The sequence below is a fragment of the Protopterus annectens genome, chromosome 10.part0 (assembly GCF_019279795.1).
Source record: "Protopterus annectens isolate FY-2018-M chromosome 10.part0, PAN1.0, whole genome shotgun sequence".
NCBI classification, from domain to species: domain Eukaryota; kingdom Metazoa; phylum Chordata; order Ceratodontiformes; family Protopteridae; genus Protopterus; species Protopterus annectens.
In genome coordinates, this window is record NC_056744.1 from 1,700,861,645 (window position 1) to 1,700,882,159 (window position 20,515).

The 20,515-nt window shown below is 41.1% G+C and overlaps 1 protein-coding gene across 1 annotated transcript in view; it reads right to left on the reverse strand.

Annotated features, from left to right (window-relative positions):
- The window catches only part of LOC122814448, a gene marked incomplete at its 5' end in the record, with an annotated part of 380,650 nt that overhangs the window by 171,954 nt on the left and 188,181 nt on the right, over window positions 1–20,515 (reverse strand). The window contains one exon of the mRNA XM_044087028.1: window positions 19,168–19,506. Coding sequence (XP_043942963.1) covers window positions 19,168–19,506 — 339 coding nt within the window. The remainder of the gene's footprint in view (window positions 1–19,167; window positions 19,507–20,515) is intronic.

The following is a 20,515-nucleotide window of genomic DNA, read 5'->3' on the forward strand; positions in this document are numbered from 1 at the left end:
TTAAAGTGTTAATACCCCTTGTAACCCACTAAAACAAAGTATGACATTACAAATAGCAGGGAGATCCCTCATGATTATATAGGTTCAGGTGTGGAAAGATGTTGGTATTCCGAGGGTCATCTGAAAAATGAGGCATTACAGAGAAGTCTTTATCTAAACACAGGTTTCTGAATTGTCTGGTTTCTATTTTTTCTACTTAGTTCCAGAGTTTATTCCTTTGTTTATATTATGCTTGCAGCTTATATGCTTCTCCTGTATCCTTGTAGGTTTACTCCAGGTAAATCAGCTTCCTCCCACCAACAAAAAATACTCTGGAGTCTTTTGGCAGGTGCTAGAAAAGTTATTACAATAAACTGGAACCTGAACTCAATTCCCATGTTCAAAGAATGTTTAAATTTGACAGCAATACTATATACAAGTGCAAAAGAAGTGATCAGGATAAGAACTATAAATCATACTAAGACTTTTTGGGATAGCCTTGAAAGGTTGCTACTGATAAACCAAGACTAATTGTGTAAGATTACCTTTATGATTCAATGTATTCCTAACACTGTATAACAGTATGTGATGTTGAATTTCTTCCTGTATATACATTGTAAAAATGTTATATTAATAACATTTTTCTTTTTCTAATTGAACTGCAGCCTATAAACTGTCCACTTGATTCACATAAATGACAGGAATGTAGAATGAGGCACCAGAATATGCTTTTCCTTTTATTTTTGTATTTGGATGCATTGTGCATTAACTTCACATTTTTATAGGTTCATAGGTTGGTACTAGGCTATCATCATTCAGGCCTATGGAAGCATAGCCATAACAATTCCCTGGATATATCTTCCCACAATATTTACGTCTCTGGGCCCCTGTCTAGCAGGGCGACTGACATGATCATCGGGGTGAATTTCCTATCTCCCATCCAATCATCAAGGTTCCTTTGGAAGAGGGCCAATGAGGTGCTCTGCTTGACATATATGGGCAGTCTATTCCAGAGTATGGGGAGTCTCTGGGTCAGGAACCTATCCCTCCAGCATGTTTTGTTCATTGTGATGACAAGGTTTAGATCCTTGGAGCGTATGGCTCTGAGGATTGGGATTTCTTTAATTGGAGCATGTCCAACAGCTGAGGGTTTGACATGGCCTTGTATGTTAAGCAGATATCGCCTCTGAGCAGACGAAATGCCACAGAGTATAGCTGGAGTTTTTTTTAAGACGGTCAGCATATGGCATCTGCTTTAGGCCTGTGATTCTTTTAGTGAGGTATTTCTGTGGCCTTTCCAGTTGTTGTAGATGTCTTGTGAGGTACATACCATATGGGGCATTATACTCTATAATGGGTCTAATGAGGGATGAGTACAGTGGGACAATGACCTCCTTTTTTCTGGATGAAAAGCCATTAGTGATGAGGTGTGCCACATAGAAGGATTTCCTGACTGTTGTGGCAATCGAAAGGGAGACCACTGTCCACCTGTGTCCCTAAGTCTCTCATCACACTTTCAATGTTTAGCGTCCTACCACCTATGTGGTAATTCATGGGTACATGTTTTTTTCCAAAGGGGATAACTATACATTTCTTGGCATTCATCTTGAGCCCATGGCTCTGGCACCAGGCATGTGTTTCTGTAAGGCCCTTTTGTAGAATATCCACATCATTTGGGGATTCAATAATGGCTCCCAGTTTGGCTAACAAAGTTTGCAGATGACTGCAGAGTCCCTTAGTGTTGGCCTGTACTTCAGAGAAGTAGATGCCAAACAAGAGTGGTCCCAGGACTGAACCCTGGGGTACTCCACTTGTCACTTGTCTGGAGCTGGATTTGGAGTCGGCTACTTTTACAATCTGGGTTCTGTCAGTAAACCAGTTGGCAACCCATCTAATGACGTAGGGATTTATGCCCAGCTTAGTAAGTTTATCTAGGATTCCAGAGTGGGGGATGGTGTTGAAGGCCTTGGCAAGGTCCAGACAGGCTGTGTGGACCACCTTACCCTCATCCACAGCTCTGGAGACTGATTAGAAGAAGTCAATCAGATTCAGGAGACAAGATCGGCCCTTCACAAACCCAAACTGGGTGCGGTCCAGTGTTTGAAGGTTGCCAATGTCTTTGTTTATAAGTTCCATGATAATGCGTTCCATGCCCTTGCAGATCAGGCTTGTCAGACTGATAGGACGGTAGTTCCCGGGATCCAAGGCGGATCCTCCCTTGTGGAGCGGGATAACTGTAGCTGTGCACCACTCAGTGGGCACGAAGCCTGAGATGAGGCTATGAGTAAACATGACACTTAGGTGAGGTGCCAGTTCATTTTGTAGTTCATGTAGTACACAGCCTGGGATGTCATCTGGTCCCATGGATGCTGTATTCTTAGCTTTGGAGAGTGCGGTTTCTACCTGTATGGCCGTGATTATTGGAATTTGGCAATCTTTTGGTATTGAGATGGGCCCTTTAGGGGTTGAGAGGGGGGTGAAGTTGGCACTAAATCAATCTGCCAGGATATTGGCAATATCCTTGGGATCAGTATATTTAATGCCATTCTGTTGTAGCTCAGAGCAGATCTGAGTGTTGCCGTTTAGATTCTTGACATAACTATAGAATGCCTTGTGGTTGTCTTTGGACTCTGGCAATTTTATTTTCATAACTAGCTTTTGAGGATATTATGAGGAATCTCAGCTTCTTACTGATGCTGGTGAGGGAGTTTTTTGCATCCTGGGATTTTCCTCTTTTCTGCAACAGTTTCTTCCTTCTGTTGTATAGTTTGTTCATAGCAGGGGACCACCAGATTGGCTTCCTTTTTTTTGAGAAGAGCATCTTGGTTCTATTTGGGATGGCACGATTCATGCACGAGTGGATGTGCTCGTATAGTGCCTTAGTGTAAGATTCTGCAGTCGAACTTCCAGATCCCGTGTGCGTGGGTGTTGTGAAGTTTGTCACTTCTGACTTCAGTAGCATGAAGTTGGCTTTGGAGAAGTTTTTTAAAGAGGTTTCCTTACTGGGGGGGGGTTGGGGTGGGATGTGGATATCAAAGGTGATTTGCTTATGGTCAGACCTGACCAATAAGGGGGTGACCACTGGTGTGGAGCATCTATCTCTCATGTTGGTAATGACCAGGTCTAGGATATTGGAGCCCCTGGTGGGACAATGGATTAGTTGATCCAGGGCATTGGAATTTATGAATTCCAAGAACCGTTGGGAAAAGGAGTTGGTACCAGAGTAGTTTTCCCAATTAATGGCAGGGTAGTTGAAATCACCCAGTATTAGGGTGTTTGGTTGTATCTTAATATTTTCCAGTATGTTAGAAAGGTGTAGTGAGAATCTTGGGGCATGGTGGGGGATCTGTAGCAAGCTACAATTTGGATTGCAGTCTTACCTAGTGTTAGTTGCACCTGGAGAATTTCAGATGAATTGTGTTGGACAACTAGCCTGGAGGTGTGAATATCCTTGGTGAATATGGACACTCCTCCACCTTTAGTGTTTCAGTCTTGGTTTTGTGGCCGAAAAGTGTGGTAAGAATTGTAGCCTGGTATTGCAGGGGTTCTCTCTGGAGCCTTGAACCAGGTCTCAGTTACTGCACAGATATTGATGTTCTCTGTTTTTATGAGTGCCTCGAGAGAGTGCATTTTGAGGTTTAGAATTCTAGCATTGAGTAGCATTACCTTCATATTTTGCATGCTTGTATCCGTTACGGTGGTGATTTTATCCTTTGAACTTTGCCTAAAAAAGGCACTATAGCAGGGGTGGCAAGAGCTTTAGCCAGTAACCCGAATCCCAGGGGTGACAGGTACAGACCATCTCTGGCAAAGCATCGTGGTTTGTTGATCATGTCTTCCCAGGCAGACAAATACTGGATCCCCTTTGAATGACACCAGAAGCTTAGCCAATTGTTGAAGTCAATCATTTTGTCCTTATACTGTGGTATCATTCTGAGCGAAGGCAGGATGCTACTCAGGGCTAGGGTCATACCTGCCTGGGTCACATGATCCAAGAGCTCTTCCATGTCTCTTTTCATGTAGTCCAGGGAGGTACGTCTCAAGTCATTCACTCCATGGACAATGACAGAGTCATATTTGTACTTGTTGTGGAGTGACTTGAGTGCATGCGTTTATGTGGCGGATCCTGGCACCCGACAGATAGCGGACTGTAATTTTTTCCTTGTTCAGCCTCGTGAGTGGGACATCAGTGTGCCTCCTTGTTCAGCCTCGTGAGTGGGACATCGGTGTGCCTGACTATAGAGTCACCTATAACTAAAGTGTTGGGTACATTGTCTTGCCTTAGGAGCTGTTTTTTGGTGGCACACTGGTGTTGTGAGCTATGGTTGTGACTGGTGTTTGTTTGCATTTCTGCTTTGCAGGTCCTTGTTGCTTGAGCAGGTTAATGTTAAGGGTCTCTGCATATGTGGGTTTAGTGTTGCTATGTGTGGGTGTTAATGGTGTGGGTTTTGAAGGGCTATGAGTTGCTTGAGGTGTAATGCAGGTGTTAACCTTCTCCTCTTGACTGTCTAGCACAATCTTGGCAGGAGAGAGCTTTGCTTCCAGTTTGGCTATGTAAGTGCATCTTCTCGCAGGTTGTAGTGTTGGGTGGTAGGAGGAGAGGATTGTCTGTGTACATGAGGCAGTTGCCGCACTGCCCCAATATGCCCAGATTCACCAGGTGGACAGGAGAAATCACCGGAAGATGACCCTTGGACATGCCTGTTTAGGTGCTTTTTTGTACAGTTTAACAGCTGTTTTTTCTTACCTTTGCAAGGTATTTTGCAATTATAGGCTTAGTGCCTAGGATTAATTTCTCCTTATTGACAAGGAGAACTAAGTGCTTGAATCAGTTACAGGCTTCCTAGTGCTTTCCAGCAGATTCTAGAGCAAGTGCTAGTCACAGGGGTTCAGATTTTAGTGCTACTACTGAGAAACCAGCTAGTTCTAAGGGAAAATTTGAAGAGCAGACTTCCTGGCAACTGGAATAGTTTAACTGTAGCCTCGCAGTGCTGCACAATGTGAAAAATGTGCAAACACACGCATTTTTAAGCCAGAAAGTTGAAAGGGATAGAAATCAGCCCAAAAAGGCTAATTTACAATTTCAGAGCTGGAAACCGCTCCTCTAGCATTAGATAGGCAGTACAATGCTCACCAGTCCCACTGGTAAGCAGTAGGACTTCCCTCTACTACAGCAAGGTCTGGATAGCTCTGAACACAGAAAATAAAGTCCTAAGACAAGCAAAGTCTGGGATCTGGACTAGCTAGGAAAGGAGAGAAATGAGCAAACAAGAGAGTATTTGTTTGTTGTTGAAACAGGCTAAACAATGCAATAATACAGTAAATAAACACAGAAAAGGCTAACACACTTGAGTGTGTAGTCCTAAACAGTAAATGCAATTAAAAACAGTAAATGCAATTATAACACTACAAAATTAGCAATTAAAAACTTTTTAAATGAAGCAAAGCAAGTGCACAACTGAAAAACGATTTAAGAGGCAGTAACACAGCAGAATAAGTAGCTAGTCTACATATACAGAAAAACAGCTAAAACACACAAACACTTCAGATGCAGTGCAACCTAGAGCACTTGAGGTGTAGTAATATTAAGGCAATTACAGTTATAATAAATGCTCTAAAATATACTCTATATTTCCAAAATGTTTGAGAAGCACAGTCAGAACCAAGGAGATTCAGGAAAAAGGAGAAACAGAAGGCCTTATCAAATGTTCTCTCTGTATTAGGTAGAATGAGCTAATGACACTAGACTGGGAGGAGTGTCCCAGATCAGATTTACAGTAGGGGCGAGTAACTGCAAAGCCACCAAGTATAACACCAAGACACCAACAGGGAGGGAAGGTGGGGACAATACTAAAGCTATTAGCCTGCAGAGAGTAAGCACTACAGAAAGCCACAAAACGAAAGTTTTAAACAGATAAAGGAGCAATGAGTCTCTACAGAATGTTTTTTTTTAACTGCAAACAAATCACTTACCCATGCAGATTAGTTAATAGCAATAACAATGCACTCGAAAACTATGAAGCAGGCAATAAAAAAGTGCTATATATAAATTGCTGGAAACAATAATCATTATAAAGAATAAAAAAAAAACAGGATACTTATATATCTCAGCAAGAGTTGTAGTCAACACCTCTCCTCCACTCTGCTCAGTGTGTATAGACACATATATTCATGACTAAAAGGTCCTCAGTGACTGGTTCACTTACTCAGGTAGCAAATAAAACACACAAGACATCTCGGCATAGCATTTTAATAAGGTACTCATAATTCTCAGAACAAAGACCACTCCTTAAGATGGGACAAGACCTACCTGCTGAAACTAAGGTTTCATAGTTCTCTAACATCACTTCCTTATGAAGCTCCTTGTCTTGTTTTGTTAACATCTTCATCTCCTCTGCTGAGAAAGTAACAGCAACATCCTCAAAGGATTCTGGAGCCTGTAAAAGACACATGGCGCAGTTCATCTTTTCTTTTACTGCAGTCGGTGAAAAATATGCTGTTTTCATGTAATGCTTTTAATGTAAATTGTGTTATTTTTTTTGAGCATAGTAGCACTGGCATTTGTTACCAGAAGTGCAGTTAAAACAGTAAAACTAAATCAGTCATTAACAAGTGCAAATTTCCTTTCCACAATTATGCAAGTCACAAAGTCTTCATTTTTGAGTTGAAAACTGTCCCTTTGCTGCTATCTCTCCCTCCCCTCTACACACATTAAGGTCAGCAGTAGGAGGCACAGAGTTCCAGTTAAAGATTTGTGTGTAGAAAAAGACTTGGTGACCTAATTTAGGGAACAGGAAAACAGGAAGCAAAGAGGGAAGCCTTGAAAGATGGAAAGAAAAAGTGGGATCACAGCTGAGTAGGAATGAAAACGTAGGAGCAGGGATAAGATGGAGAAGGCATGGGGCTGTGAGATAGTTGTAGAAGCTACTGGAAGACAGCTGCAGAGTAATCTGAGGGTGACAAACCATGAAGGATTACTTAAGAAATCTACACAAAATGGTCCAAGATGGTAGACAAGATGTAGCAGGAACAAGATATCCACTCTGTGGTGGTGGAGAAACCGACTGGTGGAATTACTAATATGGTTATGTAACAGTAGGGCAAATTAATTTAATGGCCAGTGGTGCACAGAAAATGGATGGGGTCCACAGGACAGAGGGGGTATGAGAACAGCTGGGTTAGAATATGAGTAACAGCTGCAGGAGAAACAATCCAAAACCAATCATTTGTCAGTGCCAAATGTTACCTGAATTAGTGCAAGACTCAGCAGCATGCAGCAGGATAAGACTAGAGGCATACAGAATGAGAATGCAGCAAGGCTCAGACAAAACTGTGGTCTAAAATGTATCCAAAGAGGAATAGTCTGTCCAGGTCAAGGGTTACATTAGTTAAATTTATGTTTGCTTCTGCTAGAGCTGATGGAATTCAGGTAGATGTAAAAGAAGACATCCAATATTTCACAAGCGCAACACTTAATATACAATAAAAAAGAAGTTAATCATTTTTCTTTTGTCCTTTGTAAAGTGAACCTTGGAGCTTTTCAAACCTGTCATTTAATGAATTTTCACACATTTCTTATGTAGGAATCCATCATAACTATTTACAGTCTTTATAAAACATCAATTTTTATGGTGGATTTGGTTTATCTGAAGTAAGTTTTATTTTTAAAATTATGTCAGACATTACAAACTTTATTATTGTGGGGTGAATTGTCATGTGGTTGCAGATGAGTCTAAATGTGGGAAAACTCATTAAATAGCAGTTTTGAGAAAGTCCATGGTTCATTTACAAAGGATGAAGGCGCTTAACTGCTTTTTAGCATATATTACATGTTGTTCTTGTGAAGAACTGGAGGTCTTCTGCATTATTTTGGAATTCTTGTTGGACTATCTTGTTCTTTGTTTATCTGGTAGTTTTTTTAATGCACCAAATGGTTATGCACTATGGAGCAGTGTACTACTGAGGGAACAGTGGCGCAGTGGATAGCACTGTCTCCTCACAGCAAGCGGTTCCCCAGTTTGACTCTTTGCTGGGATGCCTTGTGTGTGGGGTCTGCATGTCCTTCCTGTGTTCTTGTGGGTTTCCTCCTGGTGCTCTGGTTTCTTCCTACATTCCAAAGACATGCAGTAGGTGGAATGGACACTCTAAATTGGCCACAGATATGTGTGTGTGTGGTGTGGATGAACTACAGTGGCAAGGCTAGCCACGCAGCAATGTAAACCTGGTCTCTAGATGATTGTCACTGTTGACGTGACACCCTGACCCCATATGCAAAAATGGGAAAAAGGGGTCTTGGATGCGGATGGAATTTTTTTTTTCCTTCTTAAATTGATCAGTCGTGTGACTGAGAAAGTGAACTTACTGAACTACCTCCTGTGGGGAGCGTTCAATTTACGAGCTTGCTGATGAGTTTGTCCAATCAGCATGTACATTTTGAAATGTTAATGTCCCTTTACTGTATAATTACCATTACAACACCTGCACAAATGCTCTGCAAATGCAAGCAACAAAACCAGAAGCAAGAAAAAGCATGCCAGCAGATTTTTATGAATGAATGTGACCTTTCTTTTTTCTCCAGTTACAAACAGGACCATAGTTTGTTTATTCATGTGTACTAGCATAAAGCTAGCTCCTCAAGTACAAAGCAAAAAGACTATCATGTCATGAATTAGTTGGCTTGAAGACCTAAAGGAATACCTCTCAACTGTCCAGATTTTAACAAAATGTCAATATTTTTGCTCTGTTTCTCATAAAATTTGTGTTTTCCTGGCACAGTGGTGAGGACTGAAGTCACTAAATAATTACAGGCAGTTGCATTTTCTGAGGATATGAAGACTGAAAGTCATGCTAAAGCAAAACCTCTTACTCCCAAATAAACTGACTAGGTTAATTAGGCAGGATCTGCTTTTGATGGACCTGAACTAGTCTGGGTTGATGTCCTTATTTATTAATTCCATAACAATCTTTTCCACAACTTTACAGGTGAGGTTGGTCAGGTTTATGGGTCTATAATTACCTGGGTCCATTGACAACTCACCTCTGTACAAGTGAATGCCAGTTACTGGTCTCCATTCTTCTGGCACAAAGTCTGTTTGAGGGCTGATAATAAATAGCCCCAGTACGGGGTCTTACAAAAAATGTGGTCCCCTCTTTATAACTGCAAAAAAAAAAAACAGGTCAGATTATTCATAAAAATCTACTGCTATGCTCTTTCCTGCTAACAGGTTAGTGCAGAAAGTTGTTATAAGTACCCCTCCTCCAGTCAGGCATGCACTTGGGGAAGTGGGTTTGGCATAATGGCCAAGGGTACCACCTCAGAGACACAAAGTGCAGAGTTTGATTCTGGCCTGGGGTTGTTGGCTAGGCTTAATAATAGCCCTTAAGGGCAGTTATCTTAACATTTACCTGGGAACATATAGGACTATACAGGCAGCCCAGTATGTTATATGGCCCCAATGAAATGGGCTCATGACCTTGGACAGTGCCTTGAGGACTTGTTATTGGGGGATTTTTAGGAGGGTGTAGATGTGGGTATGTGATCTAGGAATATACGCGGGGAGAAGGAGTCAAGTTTGAGCTAAATTTGTCCTCTTGTATATCGGCTATGTCCTCGGAGTCTCAGTATGTGATGTCATTTACAGATAACTTTCTGCATTGCTGGGAATTGTTTCTAACACTGTCAAAGAAGGCTTTGTGGTTATCCTTCACCTGGGTAGCTATATTTACCTCATATATGGCTTTGTTGATTTGATTAGTGTCCAGAGTCCCCTGTTAAGTTTAGCAGGACTCTTTTTAGCATTATGAGTGTTAAATTTATTTTTGCATCAATGATTTTTTTTCTTTTATTATACAACCTGTTTATATCTTGGTTCCACCACTTTGGTTTGTTCTTACATTTTGTACTGTATTTTCTTTGGAGGGGGACAGATGAGTCTATGCAGCTATTTACATGTGCACTGAATTCCAAATACGGAAAGGTGGGATAAACAAATACATGTTGGGGTAACTACATTTCCTCTATCCATGAGGGCCAGTAGAGACAAACCAGAGGGTAGCTAGCATTACTGATGTTAATGGAATATCACAGGATATCAAATGTGACCAATGGTAATAGCATACTGCAGGGTCTCTCTCTCTCTCTTTCGAATTTTCCCGGTTAGGGGTCGCCACAGCAGATCACCTTGTCTGCTCATGATTGGCAGTGGAGTTTTTGCGATGTCGAGTTGCCAGCCCGGCAACCAACCTTCCACAGAAGGCACATGCAGGCATGCACTCACGCATGTAATGTGTCCAATCCACTTGCAGCATATCTTTGGGGATGTGGGAGGAAACCGGAGCACCTGGAGGAAACCCACACGACCACAGGGAGGAAATGCAGACTCCACACAGAAGACACACGACCACAGGGAGGAAATGCGGACTCCACACAGAAGACACCCCAGCCGAAGATCAAACCAGAGATCCTCTTGCTGTGAGGTGACAACGCTAACCACTGCACCACTGCGGCAGGGTATATGAAGGTCTCTCCAAACACCATTATATTGGGCAACTTCAACTACCCAAACATAGACTGGGAGCATTAGTCTAGCTCCAACACCCTAGCCCAAAGGTTCCTAGAATTTATAAACTCAAATGCTATGGAACAACTTGTTACCACTCCCACAAGAGGGGAAAACATACTGGACCTGATCATCACCAACATGGGGGCTCTATGCTCCAGACCAGAAGTGTATCCCTCACTGGTAAGATCAGACCATAAACTAATCTCACTGGATATTCACATCCCGACCCCACCCTCTGCCCAGAAAACCACAGTGAAAAACTTCTCTAAAGAAAATTTCACACTCCTCAAAACTGAGGTGGAATCCTTCAAAGCCCCCGGGCCTGTGGAAAATACGGCCCAGACCGCAGAATCCTTTCTAAACGCATTCTATAAACATCTTCGGGAATGCATGGATCATGCAATCCCAAATAAAACCAAGACCCAATCCTCCAAAGGCAGGCGTCCTGTCTGGCGGACCCCAGCCATAAACAAACTATACAATAGGAGGAGGAAGATACTACATGATAGAGCAAAATCCCAAAAAGGGAAGGCATCACTGATCAGTATTAGCAAAAAACTACGGGCACTCATAAAATCGTCTAAGGCCAGCTTTGAGAGAAAAATTGCACAGGACACTAAGGATAATCACAAGCCTTTCTTTAGTTATGTTAGGAACCTGGGTGGGAATTCCCAGATATGCTCAGAATTAGTCCAAAATGACAAAAAATACACCGAACCCACAGACATTGCCAACATCCTAGTTGACAGGTTCAACGCAAACGTCTCCCCCCCCCCACCAAAAGGGCAAATATCTATCCCAGCAGAGTGCTGCCCCCTGACATCTCAGATGCTCAGGTAAGAGCCGCCCTCTCCAAAGCAAAAAACACAGCATCAATGGGATCAGGCGGTGTCCCGGGCTGCGTCCTACATGAACTCCAAGAAGAGCTAAACCCAGACATAAAACTACTGTTCAATCTCAGCCTTACTACAGGATATCTACCCAAAGAGTGGCGTACAGCAACAGTAGTCCCTCTCCACAAAGGTGGTGCCTCAACGGATCCTGGAAACTATCGCCCCATAAGCCTGACTAGCTTGGTCTGCAAAGCTATGGAAAGGATCATCATGGATCTCATAAATAAAGATATTGGGGACCTACAGACACTGGATTCTACCCAGTTCGGCTTTGTTAAGGGCAGATCCTGCCTCTTAAACCTGGTCAATTTCTTTGAAACAGTCACCAAGGCCACTGACGAGGGGAAGGTGGTCCACACAGCCTACCTGGACTTCGCAAAAGCCTTCGATACAATACCCCACTCGGGCATTATAGATAAGCTCACCAGCTTAAATATAAACCCCTATGTCACTAGATGGGTTGCAAAGTGGCTCAAGGACAGAACCCACATGGTTAGAATTTCTGGAGCCATGTCAGACTCCAAACCAGTTACAAGTGGCATCCCACAAGGCTCAGTCCTGGGACCTCTCTTGTTTGGTATATATTTCTTGGAGGTACAGGCCAACACGGAAGGACTGTGGCTGACCAAGTTCGCAGATGACTGCAAACTAGGTGCCATAATCGACTCTCCAGCCAACACAAGCATCCTTCAAAAGGGCCTCATAGAAACAGACAACTGGTGCCAGAGCCATGGCCTCAAGCTAAACGCCAAAAAGTGTATAGTCATCCCCTTTAGCAAAAACAAAGTGCCCACAAATAACCACATAGATGGTAATCCATTAAGTACGGGAGAAGTAATTAGGGACCTGGGGACCCAAGTTGATAGCAATCTCTCATGTGAAAACCACGTGGCCAAAGTGGTTAGAAAAACATTGTATATAGACCACCTAATCATGAAGGGATTCACATCTAGATCAGGGGAGGTCATCGTGCCTCTTTACTCATCCCTCATCAGGCCCATAATTGAGTACAATGCCCCTTTTGAGATGTACCTTACCAGACACCTGCAACAACTGGAAAGACCCCAAAAGTACCTCACCAAGAGGATCAAAGGACTCAAACAGATGCCATATGCTGCCCGGTTAAAGAAACTCCAGCTCTACTCAGTGGCATACCGTCTGCTCAGAGGCGATCTGTGCCTGACGTATAAAGCCATGTATAACCCGGAATTAATGGACATGCTGCACCTCAGAAAATCCAAATCCCATCGAGCTACGCGCTCGAGAGACTTGAACCTCAGCACCGAAATAAACAGGACATGCTGGAGGGACAGATTCACAAACCAGAGGCTCCCTTCACTCTGGAATAAAATCCCAGTCCAGGTTAGGCAGAGTCCCTCATCGACTCTCTTCAAGAGGAATCTTGATGAGTGGATGGGAGATCGTAGGTTTACCCCGGGTATCACTTCTGTGTCACTATTAGACAGAGGCACAGTATACTAACCTCGAAAAAGGGCATAGCAAAATTCATTTAAAATGGGTAGTGAAAGCCAAACACACTCTGGCTAGGCTTATAAATGCCCTAGGGCAGATAGCCTAGTATGAACCTATTACATGTAATAATGGAGTATCACATGACATTACACATGGCTGATGATAATGCAATAAATAGGATATTACATGTGATTGAAAGCAATTGGGTATCACAGGATATTCCACAAGATAGGAGATGACGGATTATCATGGCATACTGTATATAACTGATGATACTGAAGTAACACAGGACATTCCACGTCACTGATTATAATGGACCATCACTGTGATGATAATGGAGCAGCAAAGCATATTACAATTGAATGATAAAGCAGTATCACAGGACATTACATGACTGGTAATGGAGTATCATGGGATATAACATGTGACTGCCAATAATGGAGTACCACATGATATTACATGTGACTGATGACAATGGAATGTCATGAGACATGGACTATCACAGGATATTACGTGTGTTCAATGACAATGATGTAGCATGAGATATTACATGATACATAACATTTAAGGATGGTTGGATTCCAGTTCTCACAAGGTTGGTATACACTCTAACTTAAAATGGACTATTAGTAGCACAAGTACCCAAGACCATTTTATTCCCCAAGTGGGGCAAACATGCTGCAAAACTCATATCTATAGCTTCTTTTCCCTTCTTCCAAAAATAAGATGAAAATTCTGCCAGTGAAGAGGTTTGTGGGTCGCTTACCTACAATTGTATGTCCTGTACAAGGGTGATCTCTGAAACATTGTCATATATACTGGACTTTACCTGACTATATGTGAATCCTGCACAAGTGGATAACTCACAACAAACACCACGTTACTATGCTTCTGGACGTTTACAAATATTTTTCTTCAATTACTGTCAGTTTGTCTGATTGATGATAAACAAATATGGAATTAAGGACCCTTGGCCAATATATGTAAATTATTATGCACTGCCCACAGCCCAAGTATGTTTTATGTCCTCCCAGTTTTAACTAAAGCAGAGAACCTATTAAGGATGCCCACTCTCTTCCATGTTCTTTACATTAGCAGTGAATACTTTAGTGGTACAGCTAAGAGAAAATCCTTACTGACCACAGCCATATATGTACACCCAGGTGGTTTGAAGATAAATGCATTGTTTGGCACTTTGAGCTGAAAGGCAGTTTTTTTTCAGAGTTATGCTTGGTTCTAAAGCATCAGTTTAGATAATGGGCCTCTTCCTGCTCAACGAGGCCTGTATTAGAGAACAAAATTACCAACAATAAGGTTTAACTGACCCAAATATCTGGGCACACTACTAATGACAATGAAGAGGATACTGCTAAGTTTCTTCCTGGCACCCTTGCATAGTGACCTGTACAACTTAATACTCTGATGGAAAGAACTATTCCTGTAATTTTTAATGAAGTTAGCCCATAGAAAGAACTATTCCCACCATTTTTAATTGTTAGCCCATAGAAAGAACCATTCCCACCATACCATTTTTAGTTAAGTTAGCCACAGAAAGTACTCCCCCAATCATTTTAATTAAGTTAGCCCACAGAAAGACTCCCCCCACCATTTTAATTAAGTTAGCCCACAGAAAGTACTCCCCCACCATTTTAATTAAGTTAGCCCACAGAAAGTACTCCCCCCACCATTTTAATTAAGTTAGCCCACAGAAAGTACTCCCCCCACCATTTTAATTAAGTTAGCCTACAGAAAGTACTCCTCCCATTTTAATTAAGTTAGCCCACAGAAAGTACTCCCCCCACCATTTTAATTAAGTTAGCCCACAGAAAGTACTTCCATCATTTTAATTAAGTTAGCCCACAGAAAGTATTCCCCTCACCATTTTAATTAGGTTAGCCCTCAAAGTACTCCCCCCCACCATTTTAATTAAGTTAGCCCTCTTAAGATGATGCTCCCTTTTTTTGCTCCAGCTTCCATTTACAGGGTTGTCTCAACAGCCAAAATGTTGCAGTGGGTTTTACACAGAATGTACAACTCCCATGGTGAACAAGAGGAAATTATGTGCTGCTGACAAAGCAGCGCTAATTTTCCTGAACTTCCATCCTGAAACTCAGGAGGCATTCTTATTAAGGAGGAATCATAAGCTAATCTGTAAGCAGATGTAAACATTTTCAAACACAGGAATATTCAAGAAAAAAACTGCATCTCCTCATGGTATGAAATCGGTCAGAAATGACAATAAGATATTGATCAAGACTTGAGGTTGGCATCAGCCCAGAAAGGATAAGGCAAGTTAGGGAGATCATGGAACTCTGAAGATGTCCAGACAGACAACAGCCTAGCCTTTTATTCTAATTGTCAATCTCAGAAAATGTTTCTACACAGATCTGCATTAAGTAGGGTCTTGTAAGTTTAAAACTTGTCATTGAAAATAATTCTGAACCTCACTCTGCTGTACTATTAAAGCAGTTCTTACAGCTAAACTCCATCTTTTTCAAACATGCACTTCATCAAATTCCTCTACTCACATGAGACCACCAAAAGGCACTGGTTACACAAATATACACATGGTCTTCTCCAACCAAGTGTGAAAAGTGTATAAATGTTTCCTTTAACCAGCCCCTTTTCATTCAAAAAAGGAATACTTACAAATCTAAACTGACTACCAGATCCAAGATGTACATTTTATGATTCTCTGAGAGCTTGGAAAAAACAATTATATTCTCATTTGACGGCAATAACTAATTTCTGTCATTTAATAAATGTCTAAACCCCTTCTATAGGTTAAAATAATAGAATCATTAGATCTTTGCTAGCACTGTTCATAACCAAATGACCCACATGCAAACAGGATACTGTCCTGCCCTGTTACACAAATACTTTTGGGTTAAAAGGGAAGGAAGACAATATAAATGCACCTAGAGCTCGACTTCCACCTCTGGTTGACATTAAATTTCTGCTATTGGGTTAAGCACACCTCCCTCAACATGTTTTCCTCAAGACTACTAGACTGGATTACACAGGCATCACTTTTTCAAACTAAGCAATTCTCTGGAAGGAAACTCCAACAAAGAAATGGCACATCATAGTTACTGGTTCTCTAAAACAACAGTATGTGGAGGCCAACAAGTGTTGGTTTACCTTTTTGTTATGACTGGAAATAGCAGGAGAGGGGATATCACTATCGATATTCATAGCATTTCGTTTAAAACAGATGTGTAGTAATGGTGTGCATTCTTAGGTTGGTAACACTTGTTTTTTGGTGCAATTATGGTACACACTGCAACTGTTATCAATTGTTCAGTGGGCAAAATTCTTTAGATGGAGTAATTTTTTTTTTACATGCTTTCTCTTTTACAGTTACTTAATATTTTGATGGATACCTTCATTAAGTTACACACTAAAACTGATTTCCTTCTGAAGGAAGTGGTTAATTTGGGATTTATAGGATACAGTTATCTACTTCTCAGCTTACTTAGCACAACAAGTCCAGTAACCATCTCATTTAACTGAATATAATACTCTGTATTTCAACAAATTCTGCAAACCACTGGACTAATACAGAAGGACAGACAGCTGGTCTTTCTTCTGTTACAAGTCTCACAGCACTGGGTATCCTTAAGTGGTATGGTAACTGCATGCTGCTCACAGATAATGAACTTTAATTAGTATATACTAAGACATTATGTTTTTGAGAGATGTAAGCATTTAACTAACAAGGAGGCCTCACTCCCACAAAAGTGCACAGACAGTGGGTATCACACATTCCAAAACAATCTACACTAACATACTGTAAAATGTCTCCACTATAGCTGTAAAAAAGTTACTGCCAAAGCCTCCCATATCCATGAAGACTTGGTCTCAGTGAAAATTTAACACCACAACATCTTCTGGCATACTTCCAACAGAGAGTCACCAGGATTTAAATAATTTCAGATGCAGTACACCACACTACTCTATAAATAAAAATGTTTTAGCAACTGAAGACTCCCATCTGTCCTCTCTGGACAAAGACAGGGTGATGGAGAATTGTCTTTCAGATGCTAAGATCTCTAATGCCTCAGGAGACCTTAAGGCACGTTCACTTGGCAAATGTGACTATGTGGGAGTGAACGACTTGGCATGCAAAACTCTGAGGGATATGCAGAGAAGCATGTCGGAACACTCCATGCAAATCACAAATGCAGGGAAGATTATTATCCTGCGAGGAATCCTTCCTTCCTTCCCAAGAATGATGACTATGTACAAAGACAAGATAAGTAGCATCAACAATTGGCTAAATATTTGGTACCAGATCCAGTATGTGTCAACATGAGATGAAATGCTAGACAGTCCTACATGTTCTGCCATGGACAGCCTACAGCTCTTGTTCCAAGCCTTCAACCTACTGGCTAAAGCTTTGATGCAGTCATAGTGCCTTTTTAGTTTTAGTCTGAGAACAGCTGATGGACATGCCAACATAACTAACACATCAAATCCAAAACAGGATCACATTAAGGTGGTTCTGCTCAATGCCAGAAGTCTCAACATCAAGTTGCCCAACATTGAGGCCCTCCTGCATTTGAAGCACCTCCATGTTAAGAAAGCACTCTTTGCATAGCTAGGTTTTGTATCTACTGTGTCTTCATAGTCATTGGCAACTGTGATGGCATCTCCATATTTGTTAGGGACCACATCACCTCTAGATAGATTTCCAGGGACTCAAACACAGCTATTACATTATAACCTGTTGCAGGCCTCTCTCTATGTCTCCTGATAATTATGTAAGGTTTTTAAATGTAATCAATGAACTACATATAAACAAAAACTTTTTTGGGAGACTTTAACGGATCTATATCATATGAGCGAAATGCAACAAATTGCGAATGCTCATAATATGGAATGTATTGGACCTCCAACTTCCTATTGTGGGGGGCTGTGCCTCCCACACCCCCACTAAATATATATTCCAACTCAGAGATCACACTACAGTGAGGAAAGGGCAAATATCCCATTCTTCACTGTACTGCAATCTCAGAAAAAGCACTTCAAGGTCCAGTACGTTCGATATTATGAGTGTTCACAATTGGTGCGATTCGCTCATATAATATAGACCCACTTTAACTACTCATGAACCTGTACCTCATATGTAGGATACATTCATAAGTTCTTTGTTTCATAACAAAAGCTTCCTGGAACAGATTATAAAACCCACTACAGGGCCGAATATTCTTGACTTGGTCCTTACAAATATAGCTTTTTTCATGCATGCACTATTCCCCTGGTACCTCCTTCCTTGGTTAAGCCTGTTTATAAACTAGTCACCTTAATGATTAAAACTGATAAACCTGACAATATTAATATCTCATAATTCAGTGATTAAAAATGTACAAATTTTACCAAATTCTTAGATAAAGTTTCAAGATTCAATTATTCATAGGTAGGTACTAGGCTATCAGCCCAAGGGCCTAAGTAAGCCTAGCCAACAAGGTTCCCTGGCTTTTGCCACCCAAGAAGGTTATTTTCCTGTGCCCTTGTCGAGCAGAGCCACAGAAGTGATCCCAGGGTGAATTTCCTATTTCCCATCCACTCATCAAGATTTTCCAGAGATCTCATAGTTGGTACAGGTTGAGACATTTCATTTTTTTCTACTCAAGGAGTTTGTTTTGACATGTTAGGAAATTAATTTTGTTGTTTTTCTAGCACCAGCATGTTTATTTCAATATGTTGGGAGATGGCAAGTTTTGCCAGGTCCCTATTAAATTGGTGAACATTTCAAAGTTCGAATGTCATATGGTCGACACCATATAATCGAACTTTGAAAAGTTTGAAGGTGAAAGGCAATGGCTCCATACGCTCAGAATGAAAACATTTCTCTTTTCTGCACTGAAGTGCAGTCTTGGAGTTAGTGTATTTAAATAAGGAGGGATTCTGCTCAGAGTGTTAAGGGAATTTTTTTTTTTTTTTTTTTACTTTTTTATTATATATTCGAAGTTTCACGTTTCGCTCATATATTGTCGAACATATCAGGTTTGAAATTTTGAAGCTTCGAATATATAATATAGATCCATTTTGCCTTGATGTAAAATGGGATCAGTTTCTGGCAAATGAACAGAACAAATTAAGAAAACAAAAACAAAAATAATTAAAAAATAAGCACATTACTGCATATAATTTAGACTGCTGGGAAGTTATCTGAAATGTTTCTGTCAGCTGCAAACACAAGTTTTCACTTTCCAAAAAGAAAGACATGCAATAGCAAAAATCAAAGGTGGACTTACTGATAGAACTCCATTAGCTTTGTGTCTTCCATGTTCTGAGGTGTCACCTGACACTGATTCCTCAGTGGTTGTCAGATCGTCTGTGTCATCATTTCTCTCTTCCAGAACTTCCAGAACCTCTACTTCTGTTTTGATTTCAAAGTTAGTATCATACACTGCTGCCGAGTGAATTTCTGTAATGTCAGTTTTAATGCATTCAAGATTTTCTTCCATCTCTCTCAGAATTTCTGATGCTTTGCTGTTAAGCTGTTGAATGAGTTTTTGCTCCTTGTCATGGAGAAACTGGTGCAGTTTTACAAATTCTTCTGCAATGTATTTTTCCAAATTAACAGCATGTTCCTGTGAAACAAGTAATACAGATAAGAACAAGCTAACGTGCCACACATTATCATACCACAATACCAGTTATGTCCATATATTTACTTTGCATGACAGAATGAAGTTAAGCTCCTTGAAACAGAGACAGAGGAGCTGACTGCAAAACTAGTGACATGGTTAATGGTTAGGTCTTTATCTCACAGATACAGGGTAAAGGGTTTGACTCTGACCTCTAGTTAGTGGCTAGGCTTATAACAGTCTGCAGACTGGTAGCCTAGTATTTACCTATGAACCCATGAACTATGAACATGGCCGGCCTTAGGCATAGGCGAACTAGGCGACCTCCTAGGGCGCCATACAGGCCGGCCTTGCAAAGGGCGCATTGTATGTATTTATTTTAATTATAAAGTTTGTGCTTTTCTTGGTGCTGGAACCAGAGGGCGGAGGGTGGGGGAGGGGAGGCGCGGCAAGCAACCTCCCACGTACAGGTTAGCCAGGAGGCTTTAAAAAAAATCTGTAGTTTGTTGTGTGAGAGTCTTCCTTAAGGAGAAACGTGCATGCGTCACAATGCCAACATCATCAAAATGCATTCTGCAGTTCTGCGTGGAGTTTAAGCCAGGACAGCCGTTCAAGAGAAGAGTTATGTTTCTGTGTGTTTACGTTTGGATTATAAAATTAAAGATAGTAAGTGTATGTTTCTATGTGTAATTTAAACTGTTAATTTCTGTAAGAGAGAATGTGTGTGGGTATGTGTATGGAATTTAAACTTGCTGTTTTGTTTGTGTTAGATATGAAGTGTGTGTGTTACTGTGTGAGAGTAGGTGTGTGTGTGTATGGAATTTAATCTAGTCGTTCATTCTTTTGGAAGAAAGTCTTTGTTGCTGTGCAAGAGAGTAGGTGTGTGTACGTCTGTGTATGTTGCTTTGTGAAAGAGTCATATGCATGTGCTGCTGTGGTAGATATGTGTGTGTGTGTGTGTGTGTGTGTGTGTGTGTGTGTGTGTGTGTGTGTGTGTATATAACAAACTAGT